This window comes from Triturus cristatus, chromosome 8 (assembly GCF_964204655.1).
Source record: "Triturus cristatus chromosome 8, aTriCri1.1, whole genome shotgun sequence".
Lineage (NCBI taxonomy): Eukaryota > Metazoa > Chordata > Amphibia > Caudata > Salamandridae > Triturus > Triturus cristatus.
Window position 1 is genome coordinate 762,889,950 of NC_140591.1, and position 25,986 is coordinate 762,915,935.

The following is a 25,986-nucleotide window of genomic DNA, read 5'->3' on the forward strand; positions in this document are numbered from 1 at the left end:
ATTACTCCATATATCCTGCAGAAATTACGCTCTGTCTCGGAAACCTGTTTGTTTAAATTAAAGTTGCTCTTCTCAGTTTTGTTCTATATTGCTGTGAAATCTACTCACGCTGAGAATGAGAAAGAGTTGGTACTTAAGAGTAGGAAAATGTTACCTTTAAATTACTGATTACCTTTTTTTTTTAATTAAAGGGAACTCGCAAGATTGCACATACATGCTGGAACGGGGGAATGCCATTGATGAGGTTCGCATCCTTACTCGGTATTGGTGCCCGCATCTCTGTATTAAAGCACATATAGAAAGGCGTTCTGGTCCAAGCACTCGGTGGTGTAAGGATACCCACAGATTGATAGTGGCAAAAGTCTATGGGGTAAGACTAATGGAGTCACCATAAAGGCCACTTTCACTTCTCCAAGTGTTTTTGTAGTTCATCTGAGGTAACTGGATTAGGGAAGCATTTTAATCTTCTACACGGATATCACAAGTACGTTCTGGCTTTGTTCTGCTCAGTTTTTTTCTGTGAAGTAGTAATTCTCTGGAACTGCTGGGTCATGTGGCTCATTTTGTTCATCTCTGGTAACTACCACATTCAAAGCCTCCTTTGCATTGATGAATCTGCGTTCATTCCTAGTGAGTCAACGTAGCAGCTGTACTGAGATGGGTAGGACGCAGTGATCAGGATTATGCTGGAGCACTCGTGTAGTTCTGGATGTTTATGGACGAATACTGAAGCCTTATGTATGAGGTCAGTGGCACAAATCACTCACTTGCAGCTCCGCACTGGCTGACTGTCTCCACCTCCCAGTTCTGGTAGCCTGCTTCCAAGAGTTGGAAGGGTAAGACGCGGACGCAAGAGTTTTGAGATTGACCGGGTAGTACTATCAGTACTACCCTCCTTTAGGCTCCTTACGTCCTCAGTTCCTCCCCAGTACATTTCTGGCTCCAAAGTTTTAAAAACCCACACAGTCGTCATTACCAGAACTAGGTTGTCAAGGCACATAACGGCAGTCCAGAGGTAGAGTGGGAAGTGAGATCAAAGTGCACAGTGAATGTACATGAGGGCACGTCAAGACACACATACTGAAGCCAGAAGAAGCTGGAGTTCCACAATCTTACAGCCTTGTTTGTTCATCCTTCGTATGCATGTGAAGTTGTCGTCTGTCAATGTAGAGTTCCAGTCAAGATGATAATGTTGAGGAACTCTTGGCTGGTTGAGAGATGTGTGAATTTTATTTCTAAAGTGATGTATTTTTGTTTAGCATCCTGATGTAGCCAGGCGTTTCTGGTGCTCATGCAGTGAGTTTTCCACAGATCTGTCCCACAAATATCCGTTGCACCAGGAATACTTCTCTTTCGCTGCACTGAGTGTAGCTGTAACTGTTTAGTAATGCGAGTGTAATCCTGACTTTTCGTATTATAATTGTGTGTCCAGCAGGTCTGTTACACAAGTGACGTAAACATTTTTGCTTTTTAAAGGAAGGTCTTGTTTCTCTGTGGGATGACCAGGAGCCCTATTGCACCCCTTCAGAGGGAGTCAAAAAAGTGCCACAACCTGACCCCGGGCTCCTTGTCGAGAGAGTGTGGCAGCGTGTCGTGGATGACCACTGGGTGGTCGGAGTAAGGCTCACCGATTCTGCTGACCTGTAAGTGTTCGTCTTTATCTTTTGCATAAATCCATACAGATTTTGTACATGTTGTTATTTTTAAACATATTCATATACGTTTATTGATTCATTAGCAAAAATCATCATAACATAAATCCAATAATGTTATAAAGTGCACACATCTTAACTTGTGAGACTAAGTCAGCCATTATTGCAAAAACTGAACTTTATTACTCATGACTTGTGGCCCTATCATAAAAAGCAAACAATTTCAGTAAGACCAACTCGATTAAAATCCTTTATTAAAATTCGTTTTACTCATAAATCCCAAACAATACTAGAAATAGCTGATTCTTCTTACTTGGCCTTCAACTGTATTTCTTTCTCCACCCCTGTTCACTTTCAGTTCACAATAACGAAACTCTTCCATCCTGTCAATCCCCAACTTCATAAATGTGGCCTGTACCCCTACTGCCTGAACATTGTCTACGTTTAACTTACAGCATCTGTGTCCAGTTTTTTATGAGATTCATATTTCTTTCTCCAGGAATAACAGTATCTAATTATAGATAGTGAAGTTAAACGAAATCAGATCTATTCATATATCATATATTTTTGTGTTTCTTTCTTAATATAGAAATCGTAGTGTAACCAATAACCACAACCCAACCTCCTCGTTGCATTGCATGATCCTCAAAAATGTTGCATTGCCTCAGCGTGTGTTATTTCTACAGACCATTCAAAACTGCTGAAGATGCCAAAACTAACTTTCAGAGACGGATCTTCTAGGCTACTCCTTAACACATGGGTCTACCCTCTTCCCTCCTTTTAAATGACAATGGGACAAATGTACAAGGCCTTTTTCTGGTTGCAAACTACCCGATTCGCAGAATTGGGCCGTTTGCGAATGCAGAAAGGCATTTCCAAATGTACAAAGGCCAAATTACGATTCGGTAACCTGTTACCGAATCACAATTTGGGTTTGCGAATCAGTATTTGGAAGGGGCGTGTAAAGAGCATCCGCTCCAAATACCGATTCGCATTAGTATGTGCAAATGTTTTACGACCAAAATGAGGTCGCAGAACATTCGCAATTTACCGCCAACTCGAAAGTTGGTAGTGACCCATTCAAATGGGAAGGGACCACTTCCCCTTTGAGAATGGCTATTAAAATGTTTTTTAAGAGTAGGTAGTGGCCCTATAGGCCACTGCCTACCTTTAAAAAGTGAAACTTAAACGTTACATTTTTAAAATTTTAAACACATCTCGTTTTCCTTTAAGGAAAATGGGCTGCGTTTTAAAAAAAAAGATTGCTTTATTTAAAAGCAGTCACAGTCATGGTGGTTTGCTGACCCCAGCAGGCCACCATTCCGGTGATGGCAGCAAATCGTAGTAGGTCACAAATTGCGACCTACCTCATTATTATTCATGAGGTAGGTCTATTTGCGACAAACTACGAATCGCTATTTAAGGAATAGGTGCTAGATAGCACCTTTATACATGCATTAAAAATAGTGATTACCAAATAGTGATTTCCGAAAAATCGCTATTTGGTAATCGCTGTTACTATTATTCATAAATCTAGCCCCAAATGTCTTGGGTAGCGTGAGTCATCATGCCACAAGTTTGCCAACATTATATAGTTTTACTGGGAGGTTACAAAGGAACCTTTCCCCAAAACCCGAGCATCCCGAAGTCAAATATGGTAGGGGATGAGCAAAAAATGCCACAAAAGTCTGAGATCGTACTGACAAGACCACTGACACCTTGCAGACCTTGTTTGCCCTCCACTCACTTCAGCACCCATTAGGGTATGCCAATAACCAAAGTTAACAATTTAGGAGTAATTTTCTCTACTGTTTCTTTTGAACCATGGGTTGACATGATTGCAAAGTACACCTGATAATGACACTGTGGACTAGTGTGGACATATGAGTGGGGAATGGACTTTTAGCGTGTAAAATGCATGGCGCTGGGCCTGCTGTCCTTGGGCCGTAGTATATCACTTGCCCCAACTAAGTGGGGTAGGTGGGGGATTCATGGGCAGGATTCATGTGTGCCTGATGAAACCAACTTTGACTCAGCCTCCCTACTTCCCTCGGACCAGCGTGGATGATGAGCCTGGGGTCTTCAACACAGCGTTGGTGCAGCTGTACTAGTGCATAGTTAGTGGCCTAGGCCGGACTGGCCGTAGCGAACACCAGACGTTTCCCCGGTGGGCCACCAGGGTGGGGGCCGGTTTTGGGCCCCTGGGAGGCTGTTTTTGTTACTGGGGACCGGAAATATCGGCCCCCTGTAACAAAATCGTCCAAAACCGGCCCTTGCAAACAGCTCGGCCACAGCCCCCCTGAGCCCCAGGGGGGTTGGCCGAGCTGTTTGCTAAGGCCGATTCCGATTCCCAGTCCGGCCCTGTTAGTGGCATGAGGTTAAAGGTGTTTTCGGAATAATGTGTTGTCGGCTGATCAATAGGCAGTTCATATTTTGAGAGCATTCTATATCACTCTAAGACAAAAAAAAACTTTTTCTCTTCTTTTACAAGGTTTCCTACCCCTAGGCTCACTGTACACTGAATTAATGTGTGCAAACTCAGGACCTCTGGTGCCCTATTTTGAGCCTTAGGAAGGACAATTTTTTTTTGTAATCCCGTCGAGCCTGCCTTAACTTCTCCAAGGTGCTAAAGCCATACTGTTTCGACAAGCCAGTTGTTCTGGTTCCCACCAAGAAAGGCCTTCCATGCCTGCTTTTTCATTGTGTCAGATTCCTGTGATTTTAATCTCTACATTCTCTACCTCCTATATAAGCCTGACTATCTGTGCATCTTGAATATTGCGCTTTACTTATGTTTACTTTGTTCAAGACAGCTAAACAGCAGAATGCAGTGCCAGTTAAAAACACGTGTGCACCGCAAGCATGATGCGTAATTGCATCACCATGCATGAATAACATGTCCAGTGGGATTCTCCTCTCACGTTGGGTAGACCTTTACACATATTTAGTAAGATTGTTTAATGGGTAGTAGGTCAATATTAGAAGCAGTGTACAGCAGTTTTAAGAGTCACTTGTTTTAGCTGGAACATTAGTGAGTAAACAAGCACATTAATTGGGTTTGTAAATCGACAGCATGACTATATTTAGTATTTTTTGCATGGGCCTGTTTTTTTAAACATTGTTTTGTTTGTCTTCATTACTCTATATTTTATGGCAAGGCCAGGAGGCCAATATTATGCATAATCCTTTATTGCCCTCATACACAACAGCAACAATAAACTTAGAACTAGAGTACATGCAAAACTCTAGAACGTAGAATATGCATATAAATCCTTCACAAGCAGCCATCTTCCTTCTTTTGTTGCTGCTCATACACAGATAAGTACATTCTTTTGTCCTTGATTTGAGTATGAGAGATTTTAGATTAATTATGCAGATTTAAGTTATATAATGAATAAGGATTGAATGGACTGTGGTGACGTAGTTTAAGGTTACGTGCCTTAGCTTTAGTGTATTATAAAATATAAGGTTTTATACATTTGTTTATACAATTGTTAAAACAACAGGAATTTAATGCTTGTATGCGCAGGGGTTTTTGTGACTTTTAGCAACAATATTTTTGTGAGCAGGATGATAGTTTGCATGCGTAGGATTTTCTTTTTTAATTGGGTTTTCAGTAAGAGGCTCTTACTGTTGGTCATGTGCTGCACACGAGGGTGAAGGCCGTAGGCACCGTGTATCTGCCCCCAGACTGGGCAGGAGTCGCGTAAGGTCGTGGAGGCAGAACGTTAATTTTAGCACTTGCTCGAGCCATGCGAGAGGCAGAAACTTTGTATGTAGGCATTCAGGAGCCGCCATTCGCGTAACTGACGTACGGCGACCATTTTAGGAAGTTGGGAAGTTATTTATTGTGTAAAAGCGAAACAGACATGTTTGGGAATGCGATTAAAATCGTAATGTGATCGTAACTGAAGGAATTTTTATAGGGTTCAGTCAGAGGTCGGTCAGTCGGGTAATGAGTGGGAGTTTAGGAGAAACTCAATACAATTTCTTTTTAAAGAAGCATTTGTTTTGACATATTTCAGTCTGGTGAGTGTGTAATTGTAGGAAAGAGGTGATTATGGAACAAAATGAGGAATCAGGTTTTGAGGAAAGGTTTAAACAATATATGGATTAGATGTTTGGTGAATTAACTGTTAATTTGTATAAAAAGATAGAAAGTAGTGTGAAGAAGAAGATGAATGAACAGAGAAATAGGAAGAGCGTGCAGGAGGAAGAGAACTTTTGGTCTACAGGGGAAGGTGAGGTTGTGGCCAAAGCAGGATGGTGTTAAAAGTACACAGAAGAAGAAAAATGTAAATGTGAAAAAAGTTACTAAATGAGCTGAACATAAGGCTAAGGATGAGTGGAAAGCTATAAAAAAAGGAGATACTTTAAAGGCAAGAAAGAGAAGCAACAGTGTGGTGGCATGGCATAATTCCTCAACGAGTGGGGATGTGCCGAATACTTGCTTATCAAGCTTTGAGGAGTCAAACAGTGAGGAGAGAGAACAGAAGAAAAGAAAGGTGGCTGAAAAAAGAATTTAATTTGAGATGGTCAATTTTGTGGATCCCCTGGGGGGAAGAGCTGTTTGATACACTGCTGATTCAGCACCCATTATTGCCGCAGTGGACACCAGCTGAGCATGTGGTGAAGTATATAAGTCATTGGATCCGTAGAGAGATTCCAAAAGAGGTGAGGACTCGGCATAGGTCGTAGTGCCGATACCGTCTTTTCAGTCCAAGGTTGCTTATACACCTGAACCCTAAGGGGATGAGTTTTTTTAACACGTCAGGGCGAGACCCGAGGAAGGGTTTGGACAAGGGTCTAAAGGGATATCAAGATAGAATGCTTGACGTGCTTGGTCCACTTACTAAGGTATTTGACATGTTCGAGGAGGCACATGCCAATAATACAGGAGTGGACGTAGATGAGTTTCGCCAGCGGATGCAAAGGACAATATGTTTGTTGGGGAATTCAAATGCGGCCTTATGTATTGAAAGGCGCAAGAGTATTTTAATGAAAATTGATCCAAAATTGCTGGAATTGGCCAATAAAGAATTTGGCGAGCAGAGTGGGGGTATGCTATTTGGTGAGGAATTTGTTTAGGACATGTCAAGGTACGTGGGTACCTTCAATACTTTGCAGAAGGCACAGAAAGATATAAAAAAAAGGGTTTTGGTATGGCCGGGAGAATGCAGGGTTAATTCCCCGTGGACAGGTAATCACTCGAGGATCTTATTCCGGAGATTTCAGACCGTGTGGATATAGGTATGGATTCAATTACAAAATGGATTAAGGTGGATTTTATCCACAGAGCCGGAGGGCGAGGTCCCATGGAATGCATTCCGAAAGCAGAGGAAGAGGTACATCGGGTAAGACTATGCAAAGACACTATTTCTATCCATGTAAAATTGGGGGGCAGACTAGCCCAGTTTTTTTCAAGGTGGAGCGAAATCACTCAGGATCCTTGGGTCTTGGAAACAGTATAAGGATATAATATAGATATCATGGGAATTCCGGTACAAAGGGAGTGTCTGAGAGTGTTGAGGTTTGCAAAAGAACAGGAGGAATTAGTGTCTCAGGAAGTGAGGGCCTTGTTTGAAAAAGGGGCAATAGAGGTTGCAGAGAAGGTGTCGAGTTGCTGTTTAAGCAACATTTTTTTGGAGGAGTAGAGAGAGAAAGGTTTGAGGCCGGTGATAAATCTAAAAGAGTTGAACGGTGATGGTATGTTACAACCATTTGAAAATGGAAGGCATTCATATGCTAAGGGATTTCTTAAGGAAGGGAGACTGGATGACTCAGTTGGATTTAAAGGATGCTTATCTGACGGTTCTGGTGTGTGTGAAACACAGAGATTATCTCCAATTCAGGTGGAACGGCAGCCGGTGGAAGTTCAAGAGTCTCCCATTCTGGGTCACATCAGTACCATGGTGCTTTAAAAGAGTGATGAGACCAGTTGTGGCGTGTATGAGATCCAGGGGAGTTTGGTTAATTGTGCATCTGGACGATATTTTGATAATGGCGGAAGAGGAACGTATGGTGTTAGAGCAGAAAAATGTTTGGTTTGAAGGTTTTGGAGGACTTTGGGTTTGTTGTGAACAGAGAGAAGTTGTGCATGGAACCAGCCCAGGAGATGGTTTTTAGGCTTTCAGATACAGACCTTGGATTGTGTGTTGAAGTTGCCTTTGGAGAAAGTGAAAATGTTTTGCAGGAAGGTGAAGAGAGTCAGACATGCAGATTGGATAACATTGCACCAGTTTGCGAGACTACTAGGTTTGCTTTTACCATCAATTCAGGCAATTTTTCCAGCACCCCTTCACTACAGGGCGCTTCAAAGGCTGAAAGCGTATCATTTAAGGCTGGGAGCGAAGTATTCGCAGAAAGTGAGGATGAATCAGGAAACTCTGGAGCGGACGGACTGGTGGTTGATGAGTGTGGATGTATGGAATGGGAGAGCAATCTTTGGGGGGAGGTCCGGAGGTGGTAATAGTCAGATGTGAGGCTGTATGGTTGGGGAGCAAGGTGTGGTGCTTTGACGACTGGGAGACAATGGTCACAAGAGGAGAAGTATGCACATCAATTGTTTAGAGCTCCTGGCTGGGTCTTTTGCAATCAGAGGTTTTCTGAAAGGTCAAGTGAAATGTTGTGTTCTGTTAACGATGGACAACGTGTCAGCAGTACGTTTTGTCAAAAAATGGGGAGGACCTCATTCAGGGGGTTTGGTAGAATTAGCGAAGGAGTTATGGAGGTTTTGCATGGACAAGGAGATAATGGTGCAGGCGCAGTATGTTACATGGAAGAGCAATTTAGAAGCGGATTGGAATTCAAGGTTCCTGAGAGATGTGAGCATTTGGAAACTGAGCAGGCAGGTGTTTTCGAGGTTACAGGAGAAGTGGGGCCCACTGGAGGTGGATTGTTTGCAGACAGGCTGAATGCACAGTTGCAAGACTATTACAGTTGGAGTCCGGATCCAGAGGCCAAGGGGATAAATGCTTTTCTACAGGACTGGAGAACAGGGAGGTTGTATGCTTTTCCGCCGTTCTCGATGATTCAGAGGTTGCTAATAAAGCTGAGGAGAGAGAGCAAAGGTGGTTTTAATTATGCAGTTTTGGCAAGCTCAAGTCTGGTTTCCCGATGCGATGAATTTGTTGATGGAAGATCCTGTCTTGTTAACAAGCTTTCAGCAGATTCTGCTGGATGCGCAGGGACACTGTCGCGATCTGGTAATGACAGGTCAGTTGAGACTGTTAGGGTGGCTGATTTCAGGAGAGGATGACAGAAGTCTGGATTATCAGGGGAGGTTTTGGAGCTCATCGAGGTGTCGTGGGCACCAGGTACCACTAAACTCTATAGGTCAGCGTGGAGAAGATGATGTGGTTTGTGTGCAGAGATGGTCTTGGATCCCATTTCAGCTGCTGTAGTGAAGGTGATGAATTATTTGTTGAGTTTGTTTCGGAAAGGTTTTGCGTGTACATTCGGTAAATCTGAGTAGATCGGCCATTTAGGCAGGTCATGTGTTGGATGAAGGTGTACCAGTTAGTCAGCATGCTTTGGTGAAGAGAATCATTAAGAGTGTTTATATGGAGTTGCCGCCTAGGGCAGAATACGCTTTTCTATGGGATTTGTCAGTGGTCTTTAAAGAGTTGTAAGGCTGGGGGACAAATTTTGGATTAAGTCTGAAGTTGTTATCCTGGAAGATGGCAATCCTTTTATGTCTGTTTTCTTTTAGAAGTGTTTCAGATATTAGAGCATTGGAGGGGTCTTCGAGACGTTACCAACAAGAGGATGTGTGTTTTGAGCTAAGGAAAACAACAAAGACTATGTCTAGGACCATTTTTTTCCTAATATGAAAGGACATAGTAATTTGTGTGTGGTACGGTGTTTGAAGGAATATGAGAAAAGAACCCAGCTTGAGACAGCTGGGTTAGAGGTTTCGAATTGCGCATGTCTGGCTGGCCATCACAAGACGGCCGGCCAAAGAGATATGCACACTTTGAAAAGTGCACAAATCGTCCACCCTCCTCCCTGCTGCTGTCATTCAGCAGCGGCCCTGCCCTGATGCTCGGTTCAGGACAGGAAGATGAAAAATAAAATGGTAATGAATTACCATTTTATTTTTCATCTTTGGGAGTAATTTAAGTGGGGCGACGCTCCACTGTTCCAACGGACGAGCCTCCGCTGAAATAGTCAAGCTTTATACAAGGCAATTCACCTTTAACCTGACAGAGCTCTACTGTGCGGTTGTTGGAGGTGGTGTTCCCAGCGTGACTTTACATGAATAGAAGGTCCTACTATGACATCACGCCAGCAACTGGGTGTCAGTCCCACAGGTCCACCAGAAGTAACTCTTACTTCAAAACAAACCAATTCTTCAACTCAATATAATGAGGTTAAAACAGATTAGTCCACGCTCACGCGAGTGATGACTGCTTCAAGTGGATTTTAGAATTTAAGAAAAGAAAATGCTGAGCATCCTTTTTTAAGCACATAACATAGTGTTATGACTTCAGTAGGTTGACCCATCTAAGAATCAGCATTGTTAGCCAAATAAAGTATTTTGAAAGTTACTGTTTGGTCGCGTTTCCTAAGGCATGACTTTGGACCCCATAATTCGAAAGTCCGGAGAAACGGTGTCCAGCGGCGTAGCTTAAGGGTGGGTGTTGCACTCCGTAATAAATATATTTTGTGATGAATTGTTGTGTACAGGTGCTTTCAGTCGGGTATGATGGGGTGTCTGTCGGATTTCACCAGGAATTTTTACACACACAGATAAAAACGCACACGCACTCTCCATCTCCCTGTTTGGAAAGACTTAAACCATGTTGGTTATTTCCCAAATGATGTACTTTCTCACACTTAGTATCCCTACCAATATGCAATCCTCTCACTTCCTCGTGCCCCTTAAGCCCCTCTCATGCGCCCGGCTTGTCATATTATGTATTTTAACATTATGTGCCAGCGTGATTGTTGGGAAATCTGAAGCTCCACCCTCACCCCCCACTTCATCTTACTAACCAAGTTACACCCGACTGGGTCTGTTGTCACCAAGTGCAGTTGTGCACCCTGTGAAGCCGCTGCAGGGACAGGACCCTAGCCTGGTGTTGCTCAACCCCTGCAGCTGCAGTGTGGATCATACACGTGTTCCCCTGCCCTAATCCTACCCTGCCCTGGCTCTCCGACCATATGCCCCCACCCAGGCTATTCGCCCTTTTCCTGACGTTTTCAACCTGAAAAATGTAATTTAGTTTTGCCCTGAGTCCAGGAAAACCACAGCAAAAGAACCCAGTATTCCTCAGTCTGTGTGGTTACATTTATATCTGCTGCTCAGCCAGTGTGACTGGAGTGTGCGAGGTGGCTGTGGAATGTGAAGGTTTGAGAGAGTCAGTTAGAGAATGGGCTGAGCAGCAGGAAGGCTGCTCTTGGTGGGGCTCTTCATGATAGCAGTTTAATAAATCATCTTACCTAATCTACACCTGGACTAACAGACTTCATCTAATTACAACATTTTGGCGACGATTTGGTAAACAAGAACCTACATGGGTAAGCTGAAAAAAAGAAGAAACTATAGAAACCAAGGTTACAATAGGTTAATTGGCTGAAGAAACTACAGAAGAAAATGAGGTTACAGATGATGTTAATTTCAAGGTTACAGACCGCCCTGCAGCCCCACCAGTGTCCTGTTCCATTGACAGCCCATCAGCAGGGTGTGTGTCTGTTTGCCTCAAACTGTCGGTCATATAATTTGGAAGCTTATTTGTTGTACACATGTTATGGGAGAGCGCTGTGTTTACAAGGACGTTTTGTGCCCAGCAGTTTTTTCATCTTGCTTACATGCGGGAAAAGACCTCGAATGCATTAGTGAGGAATTGGAAACTTGGCTTCATACTGCGGTGCACAGAGCCGACCAGCCCATGATTCAGTTGCTTCAAAATGGCAGGGGTGTCGGCTAATATTTGAAGATGAACTGTGTGTACTTTATTTTGTTACTGTGCATTTACATTAGACGCTGCGGTTGGGATGTGGAAACGCACCATACCTGCAGCGCAAGATACGCACGAGCCTTACCGCATTTGAAACGTTGGTGCAGCATTTATTCCAGGCGCGAGACAAAGCGTGCAGGCTGTAACTGACGTCAGCATCAGAGGATGATCTAATCTCCATTGGAAACTGATGCAAAACAACACAATGGCGGACATCTTTGGTCGTTGGGAAGAGTTACATGTACTTTCGTGTTGGTTACAACATTTGGGGAAGAGTTTTCAGTGTTGATTGGAGTTTGTCCGTATAAGCACACTGTAACATCTTCATGCCAACGCAGACTTGTGGCAAGTACCGCAGGTCTGCCCATTGCGATCCCTTTTACTATCAGGACGATTGGTGAGACGTTTGGAGGAAGACAGAGAAGTCTGGAAAAATGGAGAAGTGCTTGTTATGCCAGTAAACCAAGGTTTCTACTTCTCTTCTCTTGATAAAAGGATGTCTGGTGAGAGACCCCTCTCCAGTTGTGATAAAATTGCAATCTGCATTGTAGCTTATTTTTACTATTTCGTCCATAGTGCTGTACACTCGAGTGAGCGGTCGCTCACCAGCTACTTCGACAGGGTATTCTAAGAAGTATTGTTATGCACATTTTTTTGTAGTTCTGTGTTTCAATTATTTCATTGATTTATATTTTGCTCCAAGGGTTATGTATGGGTTTTTGCTGAGTGTGGGGTGTCACAACATTTTGTGGTGGTGGGATGTTTATAACTTAATCACCCACATACATAGGTATTTGTTGTTGTATCAAGATGACTGACTGTGTCTCTCATTTTTGTAGAGGTTACAGTTAGGAGGACTTGTCTTGGAGTTGACTGCATGAGTTAAGTCACTCTAGACTACCACTATTTCTGTGGTTGTGTGTTGATTGGAGTTACATCGTTTGTGATGGCTTTATGAGGATAAGTCATTACATTGCTTGTGATGGCTTTATGAGGATAAGTCATTCAGGTCTACCACTATTGTGTGGTTGTAGGATGATGTAGGAACATCACCCACTGTTGTTGTTGTGCTTGTGATGGCTTTATGAGGATAAGTCATTCAGGTCTAACACTATTGTGTGGTTGTGGGATGATGTAGTTACATCACTCACTGTTGATATTGTGTTTGAGATGACTGGGTGAGAAGTCGTCACTCAGGTCTACCACCATTGTGTGGTTGTGGGAGGGTTGTAAGTGAATCTCCCAGTTGTAAGTGTAATGATGATGCTTTAGTGTTCTGTGATTGAGAGGGCTTCCCTCCTTGTGTTTTGCTATAGGTTGGTGGTCCCTACTGCTCCTTCGGTGGTTGATTACCTGCATGTTGTCTTTCATATCGGCCTGGCAAGCTGACATGTTTGTGTCATTAGGGGTTTGGTAGAGGAGCTGTGGTGTGGAAGAGTGTATAGTTCTTTTTGTTAAAAGGAAAGGGAGATGATGTGCCAGGTGTGTTTGTTTTATTTATTGAGTGTATGATCATAGTGACATGTTGACATGTACCACCTCCCTATATTTATAATGGCAATATGTTTGCACTCAACAAGTTACTTGCATGTATTCTGATTACATTTATATCTTCATTTTTATTTATGGTGATTAGCATGAATGGTCTTTTACAATTAATAACTTAACATGCATGTTCTTATTACATTTGCTATTGTGACGCGTACCATCCCTATATTTAAATTTGCAATATGTTTACTTACTGAGCTCAGCAACATGTGTGCAACTTCTTTCTTTTTTTCACAATCAGCAACTACTGTTAGACTGGTAGAATAGCCCGATCTAAAGATGTATTAGGGTGTTATTCAACTACCTACTTATCAGGTGGAATATCAAAGATATTGAAGTAAAAGCCTCACTCACATAATAGTGACATTCTTCATCATAGGCAAATACTCCACACCCAGAGAAGATGGTACTCTCTGGGCGGACTCAACCAAAGATGTAATGGGAGTGCTTAGATAAATGAGTAACTGGTCAAGCAGGGAACCAGATTGGGTTTAAAATACCTATGAGTATACCCCTCCTGAGTCCTTTATTCACGGGTACTCATGGTATCAATAAAAACTTTATCTTGGGGTCGTTTTGAACTTAATTCTGTTCAAATGTACCCTCAATTGTATGCCAACATGTTTCGGCCCATATGGGTAGCCCGGTCGGGTCTGAGGGTCTTCGTCAGGGCGTTATGTTTCTGTGCCTTATTCTTAAGGTCCCTGCCGTGTAACAGTGCATGTGCTACATGCAACCCAAAACGTGAGGCCTAATGCACTCACCTGTCCGTATATTAGCTCCAACTTCAGTAGATTTTCTATGAGACATGGGAGAGACAATATAATATATACCTTTAAGTACATTAAATGATCCTATCTATAGCCCATCTCGTGCTCATATTCACTGAACTACGGTTGGAGTGTTGGTGCACCACCTGACTATGTGCTCACTAATTGCTATTGTTAAACTACATGCTACTTAACCGCGGTGAATATTGAATCTTTCTTAGCAAGGTCTGAAAATGTAGTTTCTGTAGAGGATTGTTTTGAATCCTTCACTTTTCCACCACTCAGAGTCAACATCTTTAGCACACAGTGGTGACATTCCAATTAGCCCCAAATTATATCTTAGAACAAATCACAATTCCTCCGTAAAGCAGACACATACATTGCTGTTGTCTCTCCAATAGACTGTTCCCTCCTGAGACAAAAAGTAAATAATGTGGAGCTGAAGGGCGGAAGGTGGAGGGTTGATATTACTGATCACACGCCCTTTAGCTGCTTCCTCCCCCCACCCCTTCTTACCTGGAAGAGAAAGAGCAATAAACAACAAGTATTGGCATAGCCAATAGGTCTCGCTTCTGGGACCTTATAAGTGTTTAGTTATCCAGCATAATATCCTTGGTGCAACAACATCAACTGTTGCATGGCTAAACACTTATAAGGTCCCAAAGGCGAGAGCTATTGGCTATGACAGTGCTCGTTGTATAATGTAGTGATATTGCCAATAGGCCCAAGATTTATAGGCCCAACATTTTGGCAATAACGAAAATAAGACACTGAGCATTACTTCATGGCAGGAAAAGGACAAGAACTAGAAGGGATATTGGGGTAAATTAAAGAGTAGGTTAAACCAGAAATAAAGGAACATTTAACAGAATGTTTTTATAGATAGTAGGTAACTGCAAGTGCCAATTCAGCAATCTTTCTTCCAATGCACCAAGAGCATAATCTACTGAGACTCAAAAATCGAAGAGGATGCATGAGATGAAGTTTACCAGTCAGTAGGCAGTCTGAAAAACTGGCATATTTTGCCACACATTAGCAAACACGTGAATTCTTGTCATGCATGACACCTTCAACCAATAGCAGATTCCAATCTGTTATTTTGAAGACTATTCTTCTAAATATAAAAACAAAATACAAGTCTCAAAATGCACAGCTTGATTGCAGCAAAAAGCCATGATAAACTGAAGGTTTAAACTTGAACGTAGAAACTTAAAGGTTTCTAGACATTTTTTCAACAAGTCCGTCCCAAACCCAGTCCCCAAACACTGTACAGTTTTGGATTATATTTTTATCAGAGAAGCGCTTGTACCAAATCCAGCCCTTGCTGCCCTGAAATGCAGGCCCTCAACCTATCCCACTGTTCTCCCGAACTTGCCTGTAGCAATAGGGTACAAAAAAGGCAGCAACCAACACTCACTGACCTGTTGCCACCAGCACTGCCTGCACCCCTCTCTCTTACTGACAGCCCGGGATCAGACTAGAAAGAAACACAAAGGTGGCCAATCAGAGGCCGATCTTCACCAGGCAGCTGCTAACGATGACAACCAACAGGAAAGCGGCTCACGTTACAAAATGACAGGCAGACCTGTAGACACTGAAAGGGTCTCAGTATCTTCCGTGTTGAAAGCGTGGTGGCCATCTTAGAGAGGAAAGTCGCATCATTTCATGGTGGGGAGGGAAGAGAACATGACGTCGAACAAAATTGCCTAATCATGATTTTTCTGCAAAAGCACGTGTTTCACATCGTACTCATTCCCACCTGAATTTTTTGTTGACAAGCACCTCAAGGTGTTCCATTGGCAGTAACATAAATGTCACTGTTCTAACCATGCAGGATTGGTGTACCATACTGAAGTGATAATGCTCAATTCAAATAAACTTTATTGACATGAGAATACCAAAGGAGCAAATCTTACAAGATGTACTATGTGGGCCTTAACTCTTAAACCAAATGTAATGTTCGAACTGAACGGTACGATCGGGGCTGTGGCGTATCCCTTCATGCATGTTCCTCGCCATAAATTCTGCTGTGATCATGCCCTGAACAAGGAGTACCGTAGAAACTCTGCACTGAGGCTCAGAGAAGTGAAAAAAACAGGAAGAGCACGGAGCGAATAGGACAGCAATTTTTTTTTAAATGATTCATTCGGCAAGCTGCTTTCACGCGAATACAGATGAACACATTAATCAGCAAACTACCTATTGAGAAAACTGATAAGCTCAGCGCCTAGCCAGATCGCAATTATATTAATATCTCAGCAAGAATATATTTGTGGAAGCCTTACGTAATGTCCAATCAAATGTGTGGCCGTTAAAAAAAGAACACGAGGAAAAGCCCTGGGAGTTGGAAGTCCTTACAATAAGCCTCGCAGGGCAGCGCATGCGCGCTGGCTCAGGCGAGACCTAAAAACACCAGACTGAGAGAAGAAGGTCAGACATGGAAAATTAGAGCGTCATGGTACGAGACCGTGATTTACAGATCGAGAGGTATACAGATGAGAAGCACAGGAGTGACTTAGAGAGCAGAAGTATAGAGTTTGAACAAGAACAGAGAGATGTTTACAGATGCATCAAGGTAAAAGAGACAAAGGCATAGAGAAGAACAAGAGTGGCAGAGAGAGCGAGAGAGGGGGAGAGGCTCAGTGTGGTAGAGATGAGACAGATTAGGGCTAGAGAAAGAGAGAGATGAGATGAAAGACAGGAGGTTTCTCAAGAGCACACAAAGACATTGAAGGCTCGGAGATGCAAGATCGAGAGACAATAAGATAAGATGCAAAGGGATGAGAAACGTAGAGATCAGAGTTTACACATCAACAAATACACCTTTAAAAGCATAGAGAAAGACAGAACAAAAGAGTCCTCAAAGTGGTAGAGATTAGACCGAACAGGGCAGGAGAAAAAACAGGTGGGACAAGAGACAGAGAGTGCTTTCAAGGGTATGTATGCGAGAGAAAGGGCAGAAGCTCAGAAATGAGCGATGGAGAGATCTCGAAGGCAGAGAGAGATGAGAGAAAGAAGTGAAAGGCAGCATCAGAGACACCAAGGTGGGAAAGAAAGATTGGGAGGGAGACAACAGTGTTATGTCGCATAGCACAGATTCTTTTTCTGCAAAAATGAAAACATACAGACTTAGGTAGTGGTAGCACTTGAGTGAGGGCACAGGCACTCAGTAGAAGGGACAAGTGACCTTATGACATCTGTTTAGGTATGAGTGAGAGACAGCCTTCTAGGCGAAGGGGCTGCGTAGCGGACGTGTTCTCTTTGACACTACATTCCTCCCAAAAACAAATGAGAGATATGTAGTACAGCAAGTGAAATCTAAATAAATAGGGCACTGCTGTATATCTACTATAGTCTCAAAGCCATTCAACAGAACACTTGTTGCTGCTGGATGAAAGATGCTGGCTGAACTAGGGCGTCATCACTCACGTTCATAGTGTAACCTGTCTGGTGACTCTGGGAACAAAAATTGGCTGCTGTCATGTCCAGGATGTTGGCAACAGGGGGACGCTAGAGGGCGCACGGCAAGATGGCCGCACCCTAGTGAGGCTCTGCCTGGCTGAGCGCCTATCCGCCAAATATCTGCCTGTAAAATCCGCATCCACTACATGAAAACGGGTGCTCTGGGCTATTGAGCCTGACTGATCACACTTGTGGAGGTTTAAGCTGCTGGAAGTTACTGCATCGTGGAAAATTTTAAAGGTAGTGGACCAGACGAGGCTCCACAAAATGGCAGCTGCCACGAGGCCCTGAAGGTTGGTTTCGCCTGTCTAGCGGAGAGTGCCTGGGTGCCTGCTGACGCACGAAATACCTGCAGCCGACTGATCCTGCCCGCTACGGTGGAGACTGAGGCAGAGTGTGGCGGGCGGCCCGGAGCTGGCTGCTGTTGGGTACCGGGAGCTGCCGAACTGCTGAGGTGTACCGGACTCCGGCTGTACGCAGGGCTGTGGCGGAGTGCTGCTGGGGCCTGTGGAGCTGGCAGGACCGGCATGGGACACTGTGGGACACAGCAGAGACATCGGCGCGCCCGGCACTGGTTGTGGTGAGTGGGGCACGGCCCGGGCCGGTTGTTGCGGAGGCCGGGAGTGGGTTGCGGCCTGCGAGCTGTGGCTGGTAGCTGTGGTGTGCAGGCGGAGTGGGCCAAACTGGCTGGTGGCATTGGCAAGGAGCGCTGAATATAAAATACTGACTGCTCCGGGAGGCATCAGACGCTTGCTGCTCCGGCCGCTGCGGAACACATGGCCGGCATTTGTTTTTATGCTCTGATGAACCCCCCGTACATAGCTCCAGGGAGGCTGCCGCAGGACTGAGAGCGTACTACTGCATGGGGCACGCCTCAGAGACGGACTGCATGATCGGAACGCAATCTATCCGAGTACGCTGGTGCGAGTGCAGTGGGAGGAAAATGTTGTAGGGCACAGGATTGTGCTGACTCCGTGTGCTTGCAGTGCTATACGGGACTTCTGCGGCTGTGCCTGGGCCCTAGCGGGTGATTTGCTCTGGGTTTCGCTCGGCGGGTGCCGCTACTGGGCTGGTTGTGCCTTGGCCCATGTGTGCATTGTGCTGAACTGCCCCCCTGCGGTTGCTTGCCCATGGCAACGTGAGAAGTGGGGGCCCTTAGGACTGCCGTGTCTCTAGTCCACTGAGCCGCGGTGCACCTTGCAGTGTGCTTTACAGGAATCACGCGGCACGTGTGTAGTATACCTGAGGGCTGCAGTTATCAAAAGGGAACTGGGGGACAACCCTAATCCGCTGGAGCAACACACGAGCTGTACTGTGCGTTGCAACCCTGAGTTTCGGTGCTAGGTGTGTGGTCTGAGGTGATTGTTGTCTGAACACTGTGCGGGCCTACCCTAGACGACGTTGGGCACGCCTGTAGAGCGCCATTTTACGCATTGCACCGGTTGGAAAGGCCTGATCATTGCTGTGGCCAACAATGGGGAAGACCGATAAAACCCAACCTCGCCTCACGATTGAGGCATGCAGATCCACAAAATCGCAGCAGAAAGCAGCCTCGGACTCGGAGGCTGATGCTCAGGGCGACACCCCCCCCCCACACTTGAGTCGACTTGTTGGCAATGCAACGAAGCCTCCAATCTATCGAGGGAACGATGACAGTCGTAAATCACCGCCTGGACCACATGTCGGCGCAGCTCGAAAAGCAGAATACATACATGGGTGAGGTCGAGCAGCGAGTCTCTGCGACTGAAGATGGTCTGAGTGAAGTTGCTGGGAAGACTCTAAACATGGAAAAAGTCTTGGCTCTCATTCAAGCTAAGAATGAGGACTTAGTGGCCCGATCCCAGCATAACAATATCAGTATTACGGGGCTGCCGTAATCTACGAATGTGGGTAAAATTGAGTCATATGTCGAAGGCCTCATTAGGGACATTTTCGGGGCCGAAAATTTGTCTGCCATGTTCATCATTGAGCGAGCCCATTGTTCCCTTGCAGCAAGGCCGATCCCGGGCACTTCTCCTCGCCCAGTTATTGCAAGACTGTTAAATTACAGGGATCGCGACAACATCTTACGTATGGCCAGGGATAAGGGCAATGTGGTACACCAGGGCAACTCCCTCGCCTTCTTCCCGGACTTTACGGTCACAGTGCAGGCTGCAAGAAAGGAGTTCAGTACTGTAAAAAAGTTACTGCAATCTGAGGGTGTCCCATATGCGATGTTATATCCTGCGCACTTGAAGATCGGTCCAGATGGGGACTCCAAAAACTTTACAAATCCCAAAGCGGCAGTGGAACATGCCAAACAACTGAAGCGGGGACGGCGTGATTCCCAGAATGCGTCGGACATCGAGGAGCGGTAGAAGTGCGGAGTGCTGTCCTGATGACTTGATCTTCTTATTTACTATGCAAGTACTCTCTGAACTCAATACTGCCTGCAGGCTAACCATATTTTTTTTACAGGTCAGACTCTTTTAATGGCTCCCACACTTGTGAGCTCCTGCTGCGATAGCTTTGTTATATGGATGGGTTTGTGTACTTAGGCATATGTATTAGACCTGCTCAGCCACCTCCTACTTGATAGAAGGACAGTTGCACTCTGACACCCCCCAATGGGAGATCCCCATATGGTTATTTCTGTTCTGTGTTTTTGTTGGGGAAGTGTTAGATTGAGACGGGATGGCTTTAGCGAGTTGGGACGCTGAAGTGGGTGGAGGTTTGGGGGGCTGGGGTTTGGGGGGGTATGCACGGCACTGTTTTCCGTCAGCATAAATTAATCCACAATGTCTCACGTGATTGGGGGCACATATTTTTTTTTTTTGGGAGTATATTCTTCTGGCTAATACTGGTGTACAGGTTAGATGAGTGGCAGAGTGAAGTTTTTAACATGGAACGTACGGGGCCTGAACACTACCAAGAAAATTAGGTCTGTATTGGCATATTTGGACAGGATGGACGTTCAAATAGCCTTTCTTCAAGAGACGCATCTTACTAAGGCCTCTAAGAAAAATGTGGGTGCACGTTGGGCATGTGTTAGAGTGGCGTCCTCTTACTCTACTTACTCATGGGGAGTGATGACTCTGGTTAAGCGAGGGGTCCCGTTTACTGTTATACGGGCTGAAACGGATGAGCATGGCCGAGTGGCATTGGTTCAGGGTCAAATGGGTGGAGCGAAAGTGTTGTTAGTGAATGTATACGGACCAAACATCAATGATGCCTCCTTCTTTGTGGATGTGTGGTGCCGTATCTTCGGATTCCCTCCTCTGGAGATACTCTGGGGTGGCGACTTTAATGTTGTTTGGATATGGCTGTGGATCGAGTGGAAAGTGGGGTAGTGCGTCCCAAGCAGGCCGCTGAGGTCCTGCTGGGGCTTTTAGATGCAGGGAGTTTGCGAGATGTCTGGCGCTTCCAACATCCGGGGGAGTGGGAGAGCACATTTATCTCTTCTGTACATGGAACATGGTCCCGCTTAGATTTCTGGCTCGTCACCGAGGCTGCTTGCACGTGGACGGTTAAGGTTACACAAATGGCTAAAACGCTCTTGGATCACTCTCCGGTGGTCCTGGAGCTGCTGGTACCCGCCTGCCTGTGAGAGACCCCCCTTTCAGGGAGAATGAGGGCACTGTTGAAAGCTCCGGTGTCTTGTGGGAAGCTTTTACGGTTACTATCAGGGGAGCCTGTATGGGTGCGCAAGCCGGTGTATTGAGGGACCTCAGGCGTAGAATCCACAAACTGGCTGCGGAAATAGTTGCGCTGGAGAGCAAATATGAGGAGACTCCTTCCCCAGCGGTGCTATGCGCGATGCAGGAACTTGTGACGGAGCATAATGAGACAGTGGACCAAGAGCTGGTGCACAGATCCAGACGATGCACTGCTCGTTATAATGCCGAGGGTGGCAGGCCTAGCCGCTCATTGGCACAAAAGTTAGCTGCTCCACGAAGCCGGGAATTTATCACGAAGTTGCTTGATGACGAGGGGGCTGCACACTACACCACACCCGAGATTAGCGAGGCAGTAATTCCTTTTTATACTAGACTCTATGAAAATAGAACCACGGTGCTGACGGCGGATGTACACTCTTATCTCGACAATGTTGCCCTTGGGCGGCTGTTGCTGGAACAGAGGGAATATCCCACGCAGCCTTTTGATGTAGAGGATGTGAAACTTGCCATTATGGCACTCCCCACGTGTAAAGCCGCTGGCCTTGATGGGCTCCCTAGCGAGTTTTATAATGCCTATATTGACGACCTTGCCCCCAGGCTCCTAGAGGTGTACGCAGAGTCATACGACACGGGCGCCTTCCACCTACATTGAAAGACGCTCTGTTGGTGATGCTGTTGAAGCCTGACAAGGCTGCAAATCGGTGCGACTCTTATAGGCTGCTTTCAGTCATCAATATTGATGCCAAACTCTTGGCAAAGATGATTGCGAATAGACTCCTGCCGCTTATCCCACTGCTGGTTCTCCCCGACCAGTCGGGTTTCGTACCTGCCACTACACACAATCTGCGCACGGTCTTCGCCACCCAACACTAGTTTGATTCAAATTTTCAGGCAGTGGCAGTGCTGCTTGACGCAGCAAAAGCGTTTGATTCCCTTCAGTGGGACTATATGTTTACCGCCTTGACCAGGATGGGTATTCCCCAGTTCTTTCTTCAGTGGATTAGAGTTCTGTACATTGAACCCGTAGCGAGAGTACGCATCAATGCTTGGGTGTCCTCGGCATTTCCCATCGGTAGAGGCACACAACAGGGTTGCCCATGTCGCCGATGCTTTTTGCGTTGGTGCTGAAACCTCTGGCTTGTAAGTTGCGCCAGCAGCATGCCTCAGCTGCACTACGATTCTGGCAGAGACCACTTGTGGTCTCGTTATATGCCGATGACATGCGGTTATATGTTCGGGAACCGGCTACCTACCTACCGGAACTGCTCCGTTAGTATGTCAAATTTGAGAGATACTCTGGCCTAGGGATTAATTGGGTGAAGTCTATGGTGTTACCGTTGACGGCGGGCACGCGTGAGGTTAAGCTGGACTTCCCTCTGACCTGGACTCAGGAACCTGGGAAATACCTGGGGATTTGGTTGCACAGAGACCCTGATCAGGGTATTACTGTGAACTATGGCAGAGTTGTTGCATGGATCACTGATCAGGCAGAAGGGTGGGCCCGGTTGCCTCTATCGCTTGCGGACCGGATTGCGGTGGTGAAGATGGCTATACTACCCAAACTTCTCTATTTGTTCATGAATATTTCCATACGGCTGAACATCGCGCTGTTTAAGACGATTCAGTCTGCCTTGCTCCCATTCATATGGGGGGGGGGGGTAAGAAGCCCAGATGCAGCTGGGGTGTTCTTGTGCAGCCATTCGACCGGGGAGGGTTTGAGGCTCCTGATCTGCAGCTATACTACCTGTGCGCACAAGCGCAGTTTGCGCATTATTGGTTTTTCCTGCAGCAATTTCAGCCCCATACAGCGATCGAGGCCGACGCAGTATTCCCGCTGCCACTTGTGGCGGCGGTGCTCTCTGGGAGAGGTGGGGGCCCCAGGACAGAAATCAACCCGGTGCAGTGCACCGCTTGGGTTTGACGGGCCCTTTCTAAACGGGCACAGCTGGATTACCTATACGCCCCGATGCTGCCAATAGCTGCGCATCCTGATATTTCGGCGGCACAGGAGCAACCGGCTCAGCGGGCGCTAGCGGCTGCTGGGATTACGCAGATGGGAGACCTGTATAAGCAGGGCCAGTTCCGTTTGTTACAAGACGCACAAGGGTGTCAGGATCGCGGCATGATGTGTGGTTTCACCTACTAAGAGTGCAGCAAGCAATTAGAGATATCTACCCTTGCTTTCCGACTGAACTACAGATGCTGCTGGCACTGCGGGCGGTGCTGGTGGGGCGGAGAGAAGGGGCCTGATCACCAAGCTGTACAATGCGTCCTTAAGAGAAAGAGAGCCAGGTGAATAGCCCTCATATCTTAAGTGGAATGCTGCGCTGGGGTCCACACTATCTCTAGAACAATGGAAGTCCTGCTGTGCGTTGACAGGGCGCCTGATGGCGAATTGCAACCTCTGAATAGTCCCCTTCAAATGCTTGCACCAACTGTACTATACCCCATTGCAATGACATAGGTTTGGGTTGCGTAACTCAGCTTGTGGTGTGAGGTGCGGGCAGGCTGATGCCAATTTTCTGCACATGGCGTGGCAGTGAACAGGGATTTTGGTATTTTGGACTTGAGTGATGAGTGTGCTCTCGGAAGTGGTGTTAGAACGTGTGAGATGTGAGCCGTTGATATGCCTACTGGGCGATGTGCGGAGTCTCAAGCCTTGCAACCAGCTAATTGTCGCTCTTTCTACTTTATTGGCAAAAAGAGCTGTAGCCCAATGTTGGGGTGCTGCCACTACTCCCACTGTAAAGAAATGGATCTGCGACTTCGTTTATTGTAAAGAACAGTTGGGGACCTATGTGTCGTCATTTCTTTTTCTGTACACTGTTGTTTTTTCTTATGCCTTGCCAGGAAATGTTGGAACTGGAACACACTTTATGTTTTACTAATTATGAGTGTTCACTATGATCTGGATTCAACATCTGTAAGATGTCTCTTCATTTATAAGTGTCGGGAGGGGAGCGGGAGGGGGGGGCCTCTTGATGTTTTGCGGGTTGTTCCTTGTTCTGTATCTTTGACTCTTTCGTCAACAGGACAAAAAAATTGTTTGTATCACTAATCACAATGATGATATTGTTGTCCCAGTAATGGGGCCAGTTGTGCTATTACTGCAAGCGTTCAATAAAAAAAAAAAATTAAAAAAGGATGTTGGCAACAGCTTTAGAAGTCTGATGGCATACATGTCAGGAGACTTTGAGATAGCCCAACTTGCCGATGCTTGTGATAATTTGTGCCCAATGTCCCACTTTGCAGAGCTGTGCATCGGTGGAGGGGGGATGCTGGAGTCAGAAGTGACGTTAGAAGTGATCTTTGACTTCCAAAGACTGCCTTTGAGGGACCTGGACATTTTTTACAGAGTTTTTAAACTCTTCTTTTTCAGGGTCAGTTCCAAATCTTGTATCTTCAGTAGAGCAGTGAAAAGTCCATGTCTTGTGTAAAGAGGACCTTGGATGTGCCGTCACAGGACTGAGTCTAGGCTATGTTGAGGATGCGAGTGAGCCACGGCTATACTGCTGCAAGACCTCCGATAAGGCTTTTCTAAGTAACTTGTGGAATGCTTGAGACAGGTAGATCATCAAAAAGGCTGTACTAGAATGGCAATAGAATTAGCGGTTCAAATGTCAGTGTTCTGGACGTTGCATTGGAATGCCAAGGATGCTTCTGAGCCATAGTTAAGTGGTATTGATGGTCCACCAGACTACAAACAGGTGTGATTTGCTGGTCAGGTGGTGGTATTAGTACTTTTCTGAGAAAAACATCAGAGTTCAGTCATGCTTCCAACATAGATGTCTGGATCCATCCCTAGATAGATGGATGAAGAACTAGTTCATTGTGAGGCTGCGAAAGTCGCAAAGTCAAAGGTAAGAAGCAGCAACTACATTTTCTAACAGTTGTAAACTACAACTTTTGTAACTTTCTTAACTTCTTGACTTTTGATGGCCTGTTCTTGGGTTCTTTGTGGTTATTCCTTAGCGTGTTGTGCCTTTGATTACATTTAAGGACTACACTGCCACTTGTAATGCTTGTTGGCAGTCTGGTGGTCTTTTGATATCTGTAAGGTGGTCTTCCTACCCTGGTGGGTCTGTGTCCTCTTTGACACTACATTCCTGCCAAAAATAAAATGTGGGATATGTAGTACAGCAGGTGAGATCAAAATAAATAGGACACTGCTGTATGCCTACCATAGTCTCAAAGCCATTCAACAGGACACATGTTGCTCCCTGATTAAAGATGCTGGTTGAACTAGAACGTTATCACTCACGTTCATAGTGTAACCTGTCTGGAGACTCAGGGGACACACATTGGCTGCTGTCATGTCCAGGAAGTTAGCAACAGCTTTAGATGTCTGATGGCATACATGTCAGTACACTTTGAGATAGTCCAACTTGCCAATGCTTGTGATAGTTTGTGCTCAATGTTCCACTATGCACAGTTATGCCTCGGTGGAGGAGTGATAATGGAGTCAGAGGTGACGTTAGAAGTAATCATTGACTTCCAAAGACTGCCTTTGAGGGACCTGGACATTTTTTACTGAGTTTTTGAACTCTTCTTTTTCAGAGTCAGTTCCAAATCTTGTATCTTCAGTAGAGCAGGGAAAAGTCCATGTCTTGTGTAAAGGGACCTTGGATGTGCTGTCACAGGACTGAGTCTGGGCCATGTTGATGCTGCGTGTGACCCACGGCTGTACTGCTGCAAGACCTCCGATAAGGCTTTTCTAAGTCACTTGTGGAATGCTTGAGACAGGTAGATCATAAAAAAGGCTGTACTAGAATGGCAATAGGATTAGCAGTTCATGTCATGTCAGTGTTCTCGACGTTGCGTTGGAATACCTAGGATGTTTCTGAGCCATAGTTGAGTGGTATTGATGGTCTACCAGACTACAAACAGGTGTGATTTGCTGGTCAGGTGGTGGTAATAGTACTTTTCTGAGTAAAAA

The 25,986-nt window shown here is 45.4% G+C and overlaps 1 protein-coding gene across 1 annotated transcript in view; it reads left to right on the forward strand.

The window, feature by feature from the left end:
- The window catches only part of FANCB (FA complementation group B), a 367,346-nt gene that overhangs the window by 248,769 nt on the left and 92,591 nt on the right, over positions 1–25,986 (forward strand). Inside the window, exon 6 of the mRNA XM_085622200.1 lies at positions 1,477–1,643. Coding sequence (XP_085478326.1) covers positions 1,477–1,643 — 167 coding nt within the window. The remainder of the gene's footprint in view (positions 1–1,476; positions 1,644–25,986) is intronic.